Raw genomic sequence first — 18206 nt, forward strand, 5'->3', positions numbered from 1 at the left:
GAGGAGGAGGAGGAGGAGGAGGAGTAAACCGGTGTCACGGTCACCTGCGGTTGATTTTGCGGTTCTCCAGCAGCTGAACCACCAGGCGACTCTTGAGCGTGGACAGTTTGCTGCTGTAGTTCTGCTGCAGGACGTCGGTCAGCTGAGCGCGGAGGAGGCGTAGGCTCGGCAGGGAGCCGCAGTCTGGAATGTTCAGCAGCGAGTGGAAGAAGTGCAGCCAGAGGGCGCTGTGAGGGTTCCTGTCACGGGACGAAGGTTTTTAAAGAGAGAAAATTAGAACATGGACGACACAACAGCCCACAGAGAAAACACAGGAGCTGCTGGGCTACTGCTGCCCCGTGTGGTCACTTTGTGTCACTGCGGTCGATCTAAATTAAGATTTTCAAAAGCCGAATTGGCAAAATAGTTCGTTTGAACTCAGTGATGGAGGCAGCAGTGGATCAACAACTCCTGTGAACTCCTGTGATGTTAAAATCACTAAAATCACTGATTTTCTCTATGGGGTTTGGTGTGGGAGAGTGAGTGGTTTTACAAACTTCAGTTTCCTGCTGGAAAAGTCTGTCTCACAGTGAAATAAAGACGTGAACGCGTCCTTAGCATGTCGTAGACTTGTCTTGATGTTGATTTTATCAAATAAAAAAGGCTTAAGTTACAGGAAAGTGAAGTTTGAAAACCACTCACTCTCCCACACCAAACCCCATAGAGAAAATCAGCGATTCTAGTGACTTTAACATCACGGGAGTTCACAGGAGCTGTCGATCCACTGCTGCCTCCATCACTAACTTCAAATGTCTGATTTTGTCAATTCGGCTTTTGAAAATCTTAATTTCAGTGACACAAAGTGACCACACGAGGCAGCAGCAGCACACCAGCAGCTCCTGTGTCCCTGTGAGCTAAAATCACTGGTTTTCTCTATGGGCTTTGGTGTGGGAGCGTTTCTTTTTCTTTTTAATTTGATTACTAAAGGAGGGGGCGGAGACTGAAGGACGTACCTCCTGAAGACGGCGTTGGTTCTCCAGACTCCGCCCTCATTGGTCACCTGCATGTACGTTCCAAACAGCATGCAGTAAACGGTCCCTGCGATTCCAAAGTAGTCCGTCTGGAAAACACACAAACACAAACACACACACACACACACGTGTAATCGACCTGCAGATTCTTCTACGGCGACGCCGCGCGCCCCCCCGATGATGATGATGATGTCACGGCGTGGTTTACCTGGTAGTTCCACGGTTTCCCGCTCAGCATCTCCGTGCACTGGAAGCCCGACGTCAGGCACTTGGCGGTGAAGGCGGTGCCTGCGGGGAAGAGCTCCATGTCGATGCTCTGTCCCAGGTCGATGAGGACGAGGCCGTGGTCCACGCTGTCCGAGTCGAAGCACTTGTTCTCCAGGAACCTGAAACACGACCACTTTTATAAGCTCACTCACTCACTCTGCCACACCAAAGTCCATAGAGAAAACCAGTGATTTCAGCTCACAGGGACACAGGAGCTGCTGCTGGTCTACTTAGTTTACCTCTCCCCGAGCAGGAAGTTGTCCGGTTTGACGTCGGCGTGGACGACGTGGACGCTGTGCAGCAGCTCCACCGTGTGGAGGATACAGGCGGTGAAGTAGATGACGAGAGGCTGAGGCATCAATTTGTCACTGAGACACTTGTACATGTTCACCACACTCTGTGGGGACAAGAGACACTGTTGGAGACGGAGACAAAGACGGAGAGAGGCGGAGACAAAGACGGAGAGAGGCGGAGAGACAAAGACGGAGAGAGGCGGAGACAAAGACGGAGAGGGGCGGAGACAAAGACGGAGAGGGGCGGAGACAAAGACAGAGGGAGGCGGAGACAAAGACAGAGGGAGGCGGAGACAAACAGAGGGAGGCGGAGACAAAGACAGAGGGGAGGCGGAGACAAAGACAGATGGGGCGGAGACAAAGACAGAGGGAGGCGGAGACAAAGACAGAGGGAGGCGGAGACAAAGACAGAGGGAGGCGGAGACAAAGACAGAGGGAGGCGGAGACAAAGACAGAGGGAGGCGGAGACAAAGACAGAGGGAGGCGGAGACAAAGACAGAAAGAGGCGGAGACAAAGACAGAAAGAGGCGGATGCGGAGACAAAGACAGAGGGAGGCGGAGACAAAGACAGAGGGAGGCGGAGACAAAGACAGAGGGAGGCGGAGACAAAGACAGAGGGAGGCGGAGACAGAGACAGAAAGAGTCGGAGACAGAGACAGAAAGAGTCGGAGACAGAGACAGAAAGAGGCGGAGACAGAGACAGAAAGAGGCGGAGACAGAGACAGAAAGAGTCGGAGACAGAGACAGAAAGAGGCGGAGACAGAGACAGAAAGAGTCGGAGACAGAGACAGAAAGAGGCGGAGACAGAGACAGAAAGAGGCGGAGACAGAGACAGAAAGAGGCGGAGACAAAGACAGAAAGAGGCGGAGACAAAGACAGAAAGAGGCGGAGACAAAGACAGAAAGAGGCGGAGACAAAGACAGAGGGAGGCAGAGACAAAGACAGAGGGGGGCGGAGACAAAGACAGAGGGAGGCAGAGACAAAGACAGAGGGGGCGGAGACAAAGACAGAGGGAGGCGGAGACAGAGGGGGCGGAGACAAAGACAGAGAGAGGCGGAGACAAAGACAGAGGGAGGCGGAGACAGAGACAAAGACAGAGGGGGGCGGAGACAAAGACAGAGAGAGGCGGAGACAAAGACGGAGAGAGGCGGAGACAAAGACAGAGGGAGGCGGAGACAAAGACAGAGGGAGGCGGAGACAAAGACAGAGGGAGGCGGAGACAAAGACAGAGGGAGGCGGAGACAAAGACAGAGGGAGGCGGAGACAAAGACAGAAAGAGGCGGAGACAAAGACAGAAAGAGGCGGATGCGGAGACAAAGACAGAGGGAGGCGGAGACAAAGACAGAGGGAGGCGGAGACAAAGACAGAAAGAGGCGGAGACAGAGACAGAAAGAGGCGGAGACAGAGACAGAAAGAGGCGGAGACAGAGACAGAAAGAGTCGGAGACAGAGACAGAAAGAGGCGGAGACAGAGACAGAAAGAGGCGGAGACAGAGACAGAAAGAGGCGGAGACAAAGACAGAAAGAGGCGGAGACAAAGACAGAAAGAGGCGGAGACAAAGACAGAAAGAGGCGGAGACAAAGACAGAGGGAGGCAGAGACAAAGACAGAGGGGGGCGGAGACAAAGACAGAGGGAGGCAGAGACAAAGACAGAGGGGGCGGAGACAAAGACAGAGGGAGGCGGAGACAGAGGGGGCGGAGACAAAGACAGAGAGAGGCGGAGACAAAGACAGAGGGAGGCGGAGACAGAGACAAAGACAGAGGGGGGCGGAGACAAAGACAGAGAGAGGCGGAGACAAAGACGGAGAGAGGCGGAGACAAAGACAGAGGGAGGCGGAGACAAAGACAGAGGGAGGCGGAGACAAAGACAGAGGGGGGCGGAGACAAAGACGGAGAGGGGCGGAGACAAAGACAGAGGGAGGCGGAGACAAAGACAGAGGGAGGCGGAGACAAAGACAGAGGGGGGCGGAGACAAAGACAGAGGGAGACAAAGACAGAGGGGGCGGAGACAAAGACAGAGGGAGGCGGAGAGACAGAGGGAGGCGGAGACAAAGACGGAGAGAGGCGGAGACAAAGACGGAGAGATGCGGAGACGGAGGGAGGCGGAGACAAAGACGGAGGGAGGCGGAGACAAAGACAGAGAGGGGCGGAGACAGACAGAGGGAGGCGGAAACAAAGACAGAGGGGCGGAGACAAAGACAGAGGGAGGCGGAGACAAAGACGGAGGGAGGCTGAGGCAGAGACAAAGACAGTGAGGGGCGGAGACAAAGACAGAGAGGGGCGGAGACAAAGACAGAGAGGGGCGGAGACAAAGACAGAGAGGGGCGGAGACAAAGACAGAGAGGGGCGGAGACAAAGACAGAGAGGGGCGGAGACAAAGACAGAGGGAGACAAAGACAGAGGGGGCGGAGACAAAGACAGAGGGAGGCGGAGACAAAGACGGAGAGAGGCGGAGACAAAGACGGAGAGATGCGGAGACAAAGACGGAGGGAGACAAAGACAGAGGGAGGCGGAGACAAAGACGGAGGGAGGCGGAGACAAAGACAGAGGGAGGCGGAGACAAAGACAGAGGGAGGCGGAGACAAAGACAGAGGGAGGCGGAGACAAAGACAGAGGGAGGCGGAGACAAAGACAGAGGGAGGCGGAGACAAAGACAGAGAGGGGCGGAGACAAAGACAGAGAGGGGCGGAGACAGACAGAGGGAGGCGGAAACAAAGACAGAGGGGCGGAGACAGAGGGAGGCGGAGACAAAGACGGAGGGAGGCTGAGGCAGAGACAAAGACAGTGAGGGGCGGAGACAAAGACAGAGAGGGGCGGAGACAAAGACAGAGAGGGGCGGAGACAAAGACAGAGAGGGGCGGAGACAAAGACAGAGAGGGGCGGAGACAAAGACAGAGAGGGGCGGAGACAAAGACAGAGGGAGGCGGAGACAGAGAGAGGCGGAGACAAAGACAGAGGGAGGCGGAGACAAAGACAGAGGGAGGCGGAGACAAAGACAGAGGGAGGCGGAGACAAAGACAGAGAGAGGCGGAGACAAAGACAGAGGGGGCAGAGACAAAGACAGAGGGGGCAGAGACAAAGACAGAGGGAGGCGGAGACAAAGACAGGGAGGCGGAGACGGAGACAGAGGGAGGCGGAGACAAAGACAGAGGGGCGGAGACAAAGACAGAGGGAGGCGGAGACAAAGACGGAGAGATGCGGAGACAAAGACGGAGAGGGGCGGAGACAAAGACAGAGAGAGGCGGAGACGGAGACAGAGGGAGGCGGAGACAAAGACAGAGGGGCGGAGACAAAGACAGAGGGAGGCGGAGACAAAGACAGAGGGAGGCGGAGACACAGTACCAGCAGGGTGCCGTAGTTGTGCAGCTCCCCCTGCAGGACGCTGCCGTTGTGGAAGAGATGAGCCGAGCGGACGCTGCTGTAAAGACGCTGGACGTCGGGCGACAGACGAGCTTCCAGCTGAGTGTGGATGTAAAACTCCCAGGGATTGGCCGGTTTCTGCACCTGAGACGGTGAAGAGCAGAAGAAAAGAGTGAAGAAGATCCAAACAAATCCAATGAAAGAAGTTCATCATCATCATCATCATCATCATGGTGGTCCTGACCTTGAGGACCATCCTCTCAGAGGTCACGGGGTCAGTGACCTGGTAAACTGTGGCAAAGGCTCCTTGACCGAGGACACAGTCGACTCTGAGCGAGGATTTTCCTGCAGACGTGAAAACATTTTTAGATTTAGCCGCGATGAAACCAGAACACGGTCAGTCGGGCGTGAGTCGTCGTGGTCGTGGTCGTGGTCTTCTCACCCATGCTGATGGTCATCTTGGGGCTGATGTTGGGTAAGTTGCACTGCCAGGTGACGCAGCGAGGGTGTGCGGCGAGGGGCGGAGTCAGCGAGGTCAGCAGGTCGCGGATCAGGTCGTCGTCCCAGGGGTCGGACACCAGCCGCAGCTCCACGACGCTCCTCGCCGTTTCCGCGTTCATGGACACGTCGGCGCCGCGCTCCGGAGCGCGGTCCGGACTCATGGGTTCATCCGCGTCGGACCAGACCGGGTCTGGACTCATGGGGACGTCCTGGGTTTTGTCGGCCTTCCTGGCTCTGCATGGACTCAGGAAGGCGTCCAGGTCCAGGTCCTGATCCGGATCCGGCTGGACCGTGGCCTCAAGACTTTTGACGCTCGTCCAGTCCGGTTTGAGGGCGCAGTCCGGACTCATGGGAACATCGTAGACTGGTTTGTGGTTCTGGTTCTGGTCTGGTTCCTCTTCATCTTCCATGATTTGAAACGGTTCCGCTTTAGATCGAACTGAAGTCTGTTCAGACGTTTCCTGAGAGAACGACAGAATATAACACAGGATTATACTTTTAATAATTAAACAGTTTGTCATTTTTCAGCTTCTTAAATGTGAATATTTTCACGTTTCTGTCATTTTTCAGCTTCTTAAATGTGAATATTTTCACGTTTCTGTCATTTTTCAGCTTCTTAAATGTGAATATTTTTTATTTTCTGTCATTTTTCAGCTTCTTAAATGTCAATATTTTCACGTTTCTGTCATTTTTCAGCTTCTTAAATGTGAATATTTTTTATTTTCTGTCATTTTTCAGCTTCTTAAATGTCAATATTTTCATGTTTCTGTCATTTTTCAGCTTCTTAAATGTGAATATTTTCACGTTTCTGTCATTTTTCAGCTTCTTAAATGTGAATATTTTCACGTTTGTCATTTTTCAGCTTCTTAAATGTGAATATTTTATATTTTCTGTCATTTTTCAGCTTCTTAAATGTGAATATTTTCACGTTTCTGTCATTTTTCAGCTTCTTAAATGTGAATATTTTCACATTTCTGTCATTTTTCAGCTTCTTAAATGTGAATATTTTCACATTTCTGTCATTTTTCAGCTTCTTAAATGTGAATATTTTCACGTTTCTGTCATTTTTCAGCTTCTTAAATGTGAATATTTTCACGTTTCTGTCATTTTTCAGCTTCTTAAATGTGAATATTTTCACGTTTCTGTCATTTTTCAGCTTCTTAAATGTGAATATTTTTTATTTTCTGTCATTTTTCAACTTCTTAAATGTGAATATTTTTTATTTTCTGTCATTTTTCAGCTTCTTAAATGTGAAAATTTCATGTTTCTGTCATTTTTCAGCTTATTAAATGTGAATATTTTCACGTTTCTGTAATTTTTCAGCTTATTAAATGTGAATATTTTCACGTTTGTCATTTTTCAGCTTCTTAAATGTGAATATTTTCACGTTTCTGTCATTTTTCAGCTTCTTAAATGTGAATATTTTCACGTTTCTGTCATTTTTCAGCTTCTTAAATGTGAATATTTTCACATTTCTGTCATTTTTCAGCTTCTTAAATGTGAATATTTTCACGTTTCTGTCATTTTTCAGCTTCTTAAATGTGAATATTTTCACGTTTCTGTCATTTTTCAGCTTCTTAAATGTGAATATTTTCATGTTTCTAAGCTGAAACTTGCCCATGACGTGTAACGTGTATACGCGTCATCTCATTCCTACCTGCGGGGGCAGTGTGGAGCGCTCTGGGCTGGTGTAGACGTCCCAGCCTGGTCCAGTGCAGAGTCCTCTGGTGTTGGACGTCTCAGTTGGACACAGTGTGTTGTCTCTGAAGGACAGCACAGCAGGAGGAGGAGGCTGCACCATGGTGATGGACGAGCCGGTCAGACAGAGTCGGCCGGCGGCGGCGACGATGGTGCCGCTCCTCAGCGAGGACGCGTCGAGGCGACTGGCGTCCGTCTCCGAGAGCTTCTCCTCTGACGGACTGTGTTCGATGATGGGACTGAAGGAGGGAAAAAAACAACACAAACGTCTCAGGCAGCTGTGGTTATTTAAGTTTAATGTCAGGATTAAACCGGGAACAATGGATGTTTAAGTGCAGGATTAAACTCAGAAATTTGGATTATTAAAGTTTGTAAGGTTTTTTTTTTTTTTAGAAAGGTGGATTTTTAAGATCTTTGTTTAAAATACGGTAAAATGGACTTTTAACTTCATATGATTAGACCTGGGATCAGAATTAAACCCAGGAACAAACATGGATTTTTAATGTCAGGATTGGACCTGGGATCAGGATTAAACCTGGGAATATGGATTTTAAAAGTCAGGATTAGACCTGGGATCAGGATTAAACCCGGGATCTTGGATTTTTTATGTCAGGATTAGACCTGGGATCAGGATCAAACCCAGGAACATGTAATTTTTTATGTCAGGATTAGACCTGGGATCAGAATTAAACCCAGGAACAAACATGGATTTTTAAAGTCAGGATTAGACCTGGGATCAGGATTAAACCCAGGAACAAACATGGATTTTTAAAGTCAGGATTAGACCTGGGATCAGAATTAAACCCAGGAACAAACATGGATTTTTAAAGTCAGGATTAGACCTGGGATCAGGATTAAACCCAGGAACAAACATGGATATTCAATGTCAGGATTAGATCTGGGTCCAGGATTAAACCCGTGAACATGGATTTTTAATGTCAGGATTAGATCTGGGACCAGGATTAAACGCAGGAAAATGGATCTTTAAAGTCAGGATTAGACCTGGGATCACGATTAAACCTGGGAACATGCATCTTTAATGTCAGGATTAGATCTGGGACCAGGATTAAACCCGTGAACATGCATCTTCAATGCCAGGATTAGATCTGGGATCAGGATTAAACGCAGGAAAATGGATCTTTAAAGTCAGGATTAGACCTGGGATCGCGATTAAACCCGGGAACATGCATCTTTAATGTCAGGATTAGATCTGGGACCAGATCTTGACGTCGTCAACAACAACAACAACAACAACAACAACTCTAACACGACAGAGCAGATACCTCAGTTTTTTGGGATGATGTCTGATGAACGCGTCGTCGTCGGCGTCGCTGCCGATGCAGGTGTTTTCTGAAACGGGGAGAAGAAAATAGACGTAATGATCATATGGCGATGCGTGGGTGGAGACGAGGACGTGGAGCAGGTGATGGTGCAGGTGCAGGTGATGGTGCAGGTGATGGTGCAGGTGATGGTGCAGGTGATGGTGCAGGTGATGGTGCAGGTGATGGTGCAGGTGATGGTGCAGGTGATGGTGCAGCAGGTGCACGTGCAGGTGCAGGTGCAGCAGGTGCAGCAGGTGCAGGTACCTTGGTCTGGGTAGAAGCTGCCGCTGAACGGCGTCTTGTGGGCGAAGGGCGTGGAGACGCACTGTGCCAACATGGCGAAGTCGCTGGTGCTGTTGGGACACGCCGCCAGAGAGTTGAGGGAGTTGTAGCGAGCTCCCCACATGGTGCTCTCGTCCGGCGTCAGGTCTGGAGGAGTCTCCTGATCGGACGACAAGAAGAAGAAGAAGAAGAAGAAGAAGAAGAAGAAGAAGAAGAAGAAGGGGACAGTTTGTTAAAACTCGTTTTTAGCAACTCAATAAAAAGACTTGCATCACAAAATCTACTTAATTTAAGTCTATGATGTCTTTAAGAACACATTCATGTCTTTATCTTCACTGTGAGACAGACTTTAACAACAGGAAACTGAAGTTTCACTCTCCCACACCAAAGCCCATAGAGAAAGTCAGTCATTTTAGCTCACAGGAGCTGCTGGTCTACTGCTGCCTCGTGTGGTCACTTTGTGTCACTAAAATAAGTCTTAATTAAGATTTTTAAAAGCCGAATCGACATAATAAGACATTGTAAGAGTGATGGAGGCAGCAGTGGATCAACAACTCCTGTGAACTCCTGTGTCCCCGTGATGTTAAAATCACTGATTTTCTCTATGGGCTTTGGTGTGGGAGAGTGAGTGGTTTACAAACAGAACTTTTGCCATCTCACAAAAGTTTTGTGTCATAAAATCTCCGTCATCTCAAGTCCACGACATCTTAAGAACACGTTCGTGTCTTTGTTTCACTGTTAGACGGACTTTTCCAACAGAGAAACTGAAGTTTGTAAACCACTCACTCTCCCACACCAAAGCCCATAGAGAAAACCAGTGATTTTAACATCACAGAGACACAGGAGTTCACAGGAGTTGTTGATCCACTGCTGCCTCCATCGCTAACTTCAAATGTCTTATTTCGTAAAATTCGGCTTTTAAAAAAAAATCTTAATTTAGATTTATTTCAGTGACACAAAGTGACCACACGAGGCAGCAAAGGACCAGAAAGCGCCTGTGTCGCCGTGAGCTAAAATCACTGATTTTCTCTATGGGCTTTGGTGTGGGAGAGTGAGAACAAAAACACCGACCCTTCCTTCTCAGGGTAAATAAACAACCTGAAGTCAAAGTTACTTTTGAATATAAGAATAAATACACAGTCATTAGAGTCAATAGAGACGCTCACATTGGGTTTTTCTGGCTTTGACACTGGGATTTCAGCCAGAGCTCGGACTGGTTTAGGCTTCTCCACCACAGCAGGAGCAGCAGGAGGAGCAGGAGGAGCAGGAGCAGGAGCACTGAACAACAACAGGAACATAATTCACATTAACACAAAGCTTTTATTTCCACTACCAACACAAGAGGGCGCTCCGTGTTCACCTGGCATTTTCTTTGTTGTTGTCGTCCTGGAAGATGGTGAACGGAGAGACAGCCGGAGGGTTTGGAGACCTGGACGAGCCTCCTGGAAACGATCAGAAACATACAGTTAACTCTTAACTTCAGGATTAAAATCCAGATACAAGCTTCTCTCGTGTTGGGATTAAACACAGGTATATAAGATTTTTAAGGTCAGGATTACTCAAGAAGGTGGAATTTTAACATCAAAATCAAACCCGTTAACGGGGATATTCAACTTCAGGATTAACCTCCGGGAATGTGACACTGTGTCGCGTTAAAAATGAAACCCAGGAACATGGATTTTTAATGTCAGGATTAAAGCAGGAACAATGGATGTTTAACTCCAGGATTAAACTCAGAAATGTGGATTATTAAATCAGTAATACAAATCTGGGAAAGTGGATCTTTAACATCAGGATTAGACCTTGAATAAGGATTAAACCCAGGAACATGGATTTTTAATGTCAGGATTAGACCTGGGATAAGGATTAAACTCAGGAACATGGATCTTTAAAGTCAGGATGAGACCTGGGAACATGTATTCTTAATGTCAGGATTAAACTCTAGAACATGGATCTTTAATGTCGGGATTAGACCTGGGACTGATCCCAGGTCTAATCCCGACATTAAAGATCCATGTTCTAGATTAAACCCGGGAACTTTGATTTTTAGGTCAGGATTAGACCTGGGATCAGGATTAAACCCAGGAACATGTATTTTTAATGTCAGGATAAGACCTGGGATCAGGATTAAACCCAGGAACATGTATTTTTAATGACAGGATAAGACCTGGGATCGGGATTAAACCCAGGAACATGCATTTTTAATGTCAGGATTAAACCTGGGAACATGGATTTTTAATGTCAGGATTATGCCTTCAGACTTTTTAACTCGATTAAACCTCTGAGAGCTTTCCTTTGTTGCGCACAGTGACACGGAGCCTTAAAAACACAGCGTGTCAGTGAACGCCCCAGCTGCATTCAGGTAACAAAGGAAAATGTCGTTTTTTTTTTTTTTTTTAATAATCATCAGACGTCTGAATCATCTCCATCATATTCACCATTTGTTTGGAACCTGCTCTCAAATGCTCTCTCCGCGGCGTGGAGAACCGGCGAGTCGTCAAAGGGATCTTCTAAGAGCGTGGGAAACTGGAACATGTCCATGATGAAATCTGGACACGGAAGTCACAGTAAAGTCAGTAAAGTCACAGAAATGTCTACGCACACACACAAACACAAACAAAGACAGAAACCCAGAGAGGACAGAAGAGGAGAACACTTCTTCTTCTTCTTCTTCTTCTCACCCAGTGCTTCCCTGGTGTTGATTGTGGGTGACGGCAGCACCCTGGACGGTGTGGCCTGAACAAAGCCCAGTGAAGTGTTAGGAGTGACGTGAGAAAGGTTGACCGAGCCTCCCTGTGACACTGAGACACACACACACACACAGAGAGAGAAGGTTTGAGGAGGTCACAGAGGGGTTGAGGTGGTGGTGGACGCTCCCCTCGGCTCCAGCTTCACTTACTGTTCAGTTTCTCTTCAGGCTCCTGAAGCTGACTGACGTCACTGAGGAGGAGAAAAAAAAAAAAACTCAGACACTGAAGAGACGGTGGAGGGTTCACACAAAGCCACATAAAAAAAAAATAAAAAAAAAATGTTATAGTCACTCTCCCACACCAAAGCCCATAGAGAAAATCAGTGATTTTAGCTCACAGGGACACAGCTGGTCCTCTGCTGCCTCGTGTGGCAACTTTGTGTCACTGAAATAAGTCCGAGTGTGGGTTTTTAAAAGCCGAATCGACCAAATAAGACATTGTAAGCTGGTGATGGAGGCAGCAGTGGATCAACAACCCCTGTGAACTCCTGTGTCCCTGTGATGTTAAAATCGCTTGTTTACTCTATGGGGTTTGGTGTGAGGAGAGTGAGTGGATTTCAAACAGACATTTTGCTATCTAACAAAAGACTTGTGTATTAAAATCTACGTCAGTTTGAGTCTACGATATCTTAAGAACACGTTCATGTCTTTATCTCACTGCGAGACATACTTTTCCTTGTGTAAACTGAAATGTCTAAACCACTCACTCTCCCACACCAAACCCCATAGAGAAAATCAGTGATTTTACCATCACAGGGACACAGGAGTTCACAGGAGTTGTTGATCCGCTGCTGCCTCCATCACTAACTTACAATGTCTGATTTTGTCAATTCGGCTTTTAAAAATCTTCATTTAGATTTATTTTAGTGACACAAAGTGACCACAAGAGGCAGCAGTGGACCAGCAGAGCTAAAATCACTGATTTTCCTCTATGGGCTTTGGTGTGGGAGAGCGAGTGAGTTTACAAACTTCAGTACCTCATACAACCACACAACACAAATCTGGAACTATATCCTCATCTGTTTTACATATAAAATAATAAACAGTAAAGTACTCACTGGTGCGGGTGGCTGTGTTCCCAGCTGCCGGGCTGAACCACAGCAGACGCGGGTCTGTAGAGCGGCTGGTTCTCCTGCTCCGTCCGGACACACGCGGGCCGCGTCGGCGCCGCTTCTGGTAAACGCGTGTTCTCGTCGGGGAGGCTAGAGGAGGGATGCTGGGAGACCTCCGCGCTCGGAACCACGCTCGTGTCAGCAGGTCTGGCGCGGTTCTCTTCGTGGACGACGACGGCGGCGGCGGCGTCTTGCATGAAGGTCGGTTTGGCGAGCAACGTCAGGCCGAGAGAGCGTCTGCTGCCCAGAGGGTTCGAGGGCCGAGGGGGGCGACCGAGCGGCTGCTGGGGGGGGGGACCGACCACGGTGGCGGCGACGGCGGCGGCGGCAGCTTCGACCACACACGCCTGGAAACACAGGAAGTCACGATGTTTTAAAAACACACCACCAGAGACCACCGTTTACAGCTGCAGTACATATGCCAGGCCTGTGTGTGGCGCCGCTTCAGCTAGCACTTACTACCTAGTTACAATATAAACAGTGATTTAAATTTTTTAAAAAAAGACATTTGCACGCCTTCATTTCAAACCACTCATTCTCCCACACCAAAGTCACTCACTCTCCCACACCAAAGTCACTCACTCTCCCACGCCAAAGTCACTCACTCTCCCACACCAAAGTCACTCACTCTCCCACACCAAAGTCACTCACTCTCTCACACCAAAGTCACTCACTCTCCCAGACCAAAGTCACTCACTCTCCCACTCCAAAGTCACTCACTCACTCTCCCACTCCAAAGTCACTCACTCTCCCACTCCAAAGTCACTCACTCTCCCACACCAAAGTCACTCACTCTCCCAGTCCAAAGTCACTCACTCTCTCACACCAAAGTCACTCACTCTCCCATACCAAAGTCACTCACTCTCCCAAACCAAAGTCACTCACTCACTCTCTCACACCAAAGTCACTCACTCTCCCACACCAAAGTCACTCACTCTCCCACACCAAAGTCACTCACTCTCCCACACCAAAGCCCATAGAGTAAACCAGTGATTTTAACATCACAGCACACAGGAGTTCACAGGAGTTGTTGATCCACTGCTGCCTCCATCACTAACTTACAATGACTGATTTTAGTGAATTCAGCTTTTAAAATATTTAATTTAAACTTAACTCAGTGACACAAAGTGACCACACGAGGCAGCAGTAGACCAGCAGCTCCTGTGTCCCTGTGAGCTAAAAATCGCTGGTTTTCTCTATGGGCTTTGGTGTGTGAGAGTGAGTGGTTTACAAACTTCAGTTTCTCTGTTGGAAAAGTCTGTCTAACAGTGAGATAAAGACGTGAACGTGGAGTTAAATATATATCGTAGACTTAAACGGACGTAGATTTAAAGAGGTTTTCCTATGGGAAACTGAAGTTTGCAAACCACTCACTCTCCCACACCAAACCCCATAGAGAAAATCAGTGATTTTAACTGATTTTAACATCACAGCACACAGGAGTTGTTGATCCACTGCTGCCTCCATCACCAACTTCAAATGTCTTATTTTGTCAATTCGGCTTTTAAAATATTTAATTCCGACCTTCCTCTGTGACACAAAGTGACCACACGAGGCAGCAGTAGACCAGCAGCTACTGTGTCCACTGTGAGCTAAAAAATCACTGATTTTCTCAATGTGCTTTGGTGTGTGAGAGTGAAAAGACCAAAAACCCCCTAAACTTTCACTTCATGAAATCAAATCACGTGGATTAATGACAAAATAAATAAATTCTGAAGTCTGACCTTCTGTCGCTGGTTAGTTAGAACTCCACGTGTTTGCAGGTTGTGATCGATCTTCTCCAACTTGGACTTGATGTTGCGTATGCCTTCCTCGTGCTCCATCAGCAGCTTCTCCACTTCAACGCGGGAATAAAAACGCACGTTAGAACAAATATATTTGTATTTTATCGCGCCGCGCCGCCGCAGACTCACCCATTTCCCTCTGCTCCCTCTCCTGTCGCTCGCGGAGGTGGCGGAAGTATCGCTCTGCCCGAACCTCCTCGAAGGACAGTTCCGTGCCGTCGCAGAGCAGCTTGTCCTTCAGATACTGCGACACGGTGTGAGCGCCGGCGTCCTGCTTTGAGCGAGTCACGCCGGAATTCTCCGAGCGGGAGATTCTGCAGAGGAAGCGACACACGCGGGGTTAATGTACGAAAAAGTCCATGTTTTCACACGAGACCAAAGCCCACAGAGAAAACCAGTGATTTTAGCTCACGGGGACACAGGAGCTGTTGGTCTACTGCTGCCTCGTGTGGTCACTTTGTGTCACTGAGGGAGGTCGAAATTAAATATTTTAAAAGCCGAATTTACTAGCATAAGACATTTGAAGTTAGTGATGGAGGCAGCAGTGGATCAACAACCTCTGTGAACTCCTGTGTCCCTGTGATGTTAAAATCACAGGTTTGCTCTATGGGCTTTGGTGTGGGAGAGTGAGTGGTTTACAAACTTCAGTTTACACAAGGAAAAGTCTGTCTCGCAGCGAGATAAAGACGTAAACACGTTCTTAGCATAACGTAGACTTGTCTTGGTGTTGTTTTAATCAAATAAAAAAGGCTCTAGCAACAGGAAAGTGAAGTTTGTAAACCACTCACTCTCCCACACCAAAGCCCATAGAGAAAACCAGTGATTTTAACATCACAGGGACACAGGAGTTGTCGAGCCACTGCTGCCTCCATCACTAAGCTTAAATGCCTAATTTTGCATTATTCGGCATTGAAAATCTATCACTCAGACTTATTTCAGTGACCACACGGGGCAGCAGAGATCCAGCAGCTCCTGTGTCCCTGTGAGCTAAAAGAAACTGTGCAGCAAAAGTTTGTCTTTACTCACGTTACGACCGTTATAACAGCAGCCGGTTTGGCCAGAAAGTCCACAGACGTCTGGAGCAGGAAGACAAAAAAAGAAGAGTGTGAGACACTTTCAAAAAGACAAACATGGAGTTAAAGCATTGATCATCTGGGTGACACACACACACACACACACACACACACACACACACCTTGCTCTGAGCGACTGGCTCTCTGTGAGACGACATCTGATTGGTTAAATGTGACGTCTGTAAAGGAGCCACACTTTCTGCTTTTTACCCCCAAAAAAAACAAAGTTAGTCTCCGATAACACCGAACATTTTCAGAGGAAACAAAAAGAACAAAGAGGGCGAATCGTCTGACCTGATCCTGGTGTCTGGCTCCTGGTTCTGGACTGAAACTGTCTGCAGATCAGTTTTTTTTTTTTAAAACACAGAAGAAACAGTCAAACTCTCACAGTCAACAGGATTAACCACAGACAACAGACATGAAACAGACTCTGCCAATCGAAACTGATGCAATGACGTTTTGACATCATATTCAAGGACTTTCCAGGACCGATTCCCTCGAATTCAAGGCCCAGAATGTGCCGACTCGGTCTAAGACGGGAGGACGACTTGTAAGAGCGTCCTCGTCCACGTTGTTCTGCAGGGAATCTCACGTCATCTATCTAGGAACCATTTCCAAAAACCTATACCGTTCATAATCAACCGTTTTTCTCGACGACGACCACAAATTAGACGTTTTTCCGAGGTTCCCGCGTACCTGTACTCCTGGAGAACGTCGTCCGCCGGCTGAGCCTGGTTCTCCGCTGCTTTCTGGTACACGGCGTCGGCCTCTTCGTTCAGACCCCTCTGCTCAAACTGACGCGCCCACGCCACGTAGAGCGCCGCCGTCCTGGTGCCGACGCCTTTACTGAAGACGTAGCTGTAGAGCGACACGGGGTCGGAGTAGAAACTGGCCTGTGAGAGGAGAGAGGAACTCTGGTTTGTATGTTTGACACGCCCAAGTGTGTGTGTGAAACATTTGAGTCAGACTTACACATTTGACGCAGTAGTCGACGTATCTGACGTCGTTTGCGTATCGCTCGTCGCTCAGAAACCTCTGGACCAGCGCGTCGAACACCACCGACATCCCAGCGCCGCCGTCCCCCTGCGACCTTTGCTCCAGGAACTCCACAAACCTGGAAGACGCAACATTTGTCAACAACACAAACCTGGAAAGGATGACGTTCTCAAATGTCTTGTTGTCGTCCAAAAACTATTGAGTTTTAATGATTTCTCCGTTTGGCGGAGCAAAGAAACCAGAACATATTCACATTTAAGAAGCTGAAAAATGTCAGAAAACTTGTTTTTATTCCTTAAAAACACAGAAACCCATTAATAAATTAATTTAGTCATTGAGTACTTACTAGTTGCAGCCTTTTAGTGTCATCTAAACAGTGATTTAACACCTTTTAAACTGCGATATACTTTATTATAGTATATTTGACACATGTCCTGTTTAAACATAGTTGTGTCCAACAATATTATATCAGTATAAAGTTAGATATATAAGAAATTATAGGTGAACATAAGGTGACTTATAATAACACGTCTTTATTTGTGATTTCCTGACATTTGTACTTTTACTCAAGTATCACTTTGAGGTACTTTATACAAGACTGAGTATGTGGAAAGATAACACAGGTGCAACATGAATAAATAAATAAAAACATAAAATAAAATGAATACACTGTCATAATCTTTATAAATAAATAAAAACAATAATGATTAAAAAAGTGAAGAGCACTCACCTGACCCATGCATCCAGAGGATCGTCTCCGGTGTACGAGCTTAACTTGCTTTGAAAACATCTAAAAGAACAAATTATATATACAGAGTTATGTCAAGTGACGTTACGTCTATTGTCTTATTTAAATACGTTAAAAAAAAACTACTTAAATTTGGCTAAAAACAGCTTTTTTAGCTATTTTGCAGTAAAACTTGAGTGTTAGCTTAACCGACTCAAGCTAACACTCAAGCAGTCGGTTAGCTTGAGTGTTTCGTGTTGACTTACTGTAAATACGTGTTGATATCCATTTGGTTCCGGTTTTAAACAAAAAAATACCGACTCTATTTTCACCTAAAAGCACAGAAGATTAACGCTTGTTATTCAATTTAATTTGAGTTGTTCGCTCAAAACTCGTTAAACCCGTTGTTATGATTGTGTGCGGTGCCTGAACTCGAGCCGCTGCTATCTGCTGTTCCTTCCTTCGTTTAAAAATATGCGCTCAGCCAATAGAAACGATGACCACGCCCACACGAGTGTGACGTAACGGCGCGTGTGCAATATTCAAACAAAGAACTACGGAAGAGGATTAGGGTCAAATTGTCAAACTGTCAAAGGCGTTAAAGATTTTCATCTTTAAGTATATGTATAAATGAATGTGTGTGTGTATATACATACATATATATATATTGTTTTCTTATACTTAATTATAATATTATTATAGCATATTATATTACACTATATTTTATTACTTTTGTGTACAAAATAAATTATAGCTTTTTTTCCCCAGACTTAATTTTCAAAATGTTGTTTCCATATTGTTTTATTATACTTTATTATAACAGTTTATTATACTATTATTATAGCATACTATAGAATACGAATATTTCATGATACTTTTATACTATACTTTATTATTTTTGTGTACAAATAAATGATGGCTTTCTTTTCTAAATTTTGTTTAAGAAAAAGGTACACATGGGACAATAATCCTCTTCTATAAAAAAAAACAGATAAAAATGCGATATGGACAATCTTTTTTTTATATATATAA

General features: G+C 46.7%; 1 protein-coding gene across 1 annotated transcript; it reads right to left on the reverse strand.

The window, feature by feature from the left end:
* Positions 1 to 40: 40 nt before the first annotated feature.
* On the reverse strand, positions 41 to 17463 carry bub1 (BUB1 mitotic checkpoint serine/threonine kinase; the record flags this gene model as incomplete). Its single annotated transcript, XM_083898671.1, has 25 exons — positions 41 to 239; positions 993 to 1099; positions 1219 to 1396; positions 1517 to 1674; positions 4913 to 5074; positions 5175 to 5275; positions 5373 to 5892; positions 7089 to 7368; positions 8413 to 8479; positions 8716 to 8893; positions 9900 to 10011; positions 10094 to 10175; positions 11172 to 11282; positions 11415 to 11534; positions 11633 to 11673; positions 12541 to 12941; positions 14319 to 14431; positions 14508 to 14692; positions 15405 to 15454; positions 15574 to 15653; positions 15746 to 15786; positions 16148 to 16344; positions 16424 to 16565; positions 17178 to 17237; positions 17441 to 17463. The coding sequence occupies 25 exons, from the start codon at positions 17461 to 17463 to the stop codon at positions 41 to 43; spliced, it is 3708 nt and encodes a 1235-aa protein (XP_083754797.1).
* Between the last annotated feature and the right edge of the window lie 743 nt (positions 17464 to 18206).

The sequence above is a fragment of the Microchirus variegatus genome (assembly GCF_963457635.1).
Source record: "Microchirus variegatus genome assembly, chromosome: 12".
NCBI classification, from domain to species: Eukaryota; Metazoa; Chordata; class Actinopteri; order Pleuronectiformes; family Soleidae; genus Microchirus; species Microchirus variegatus.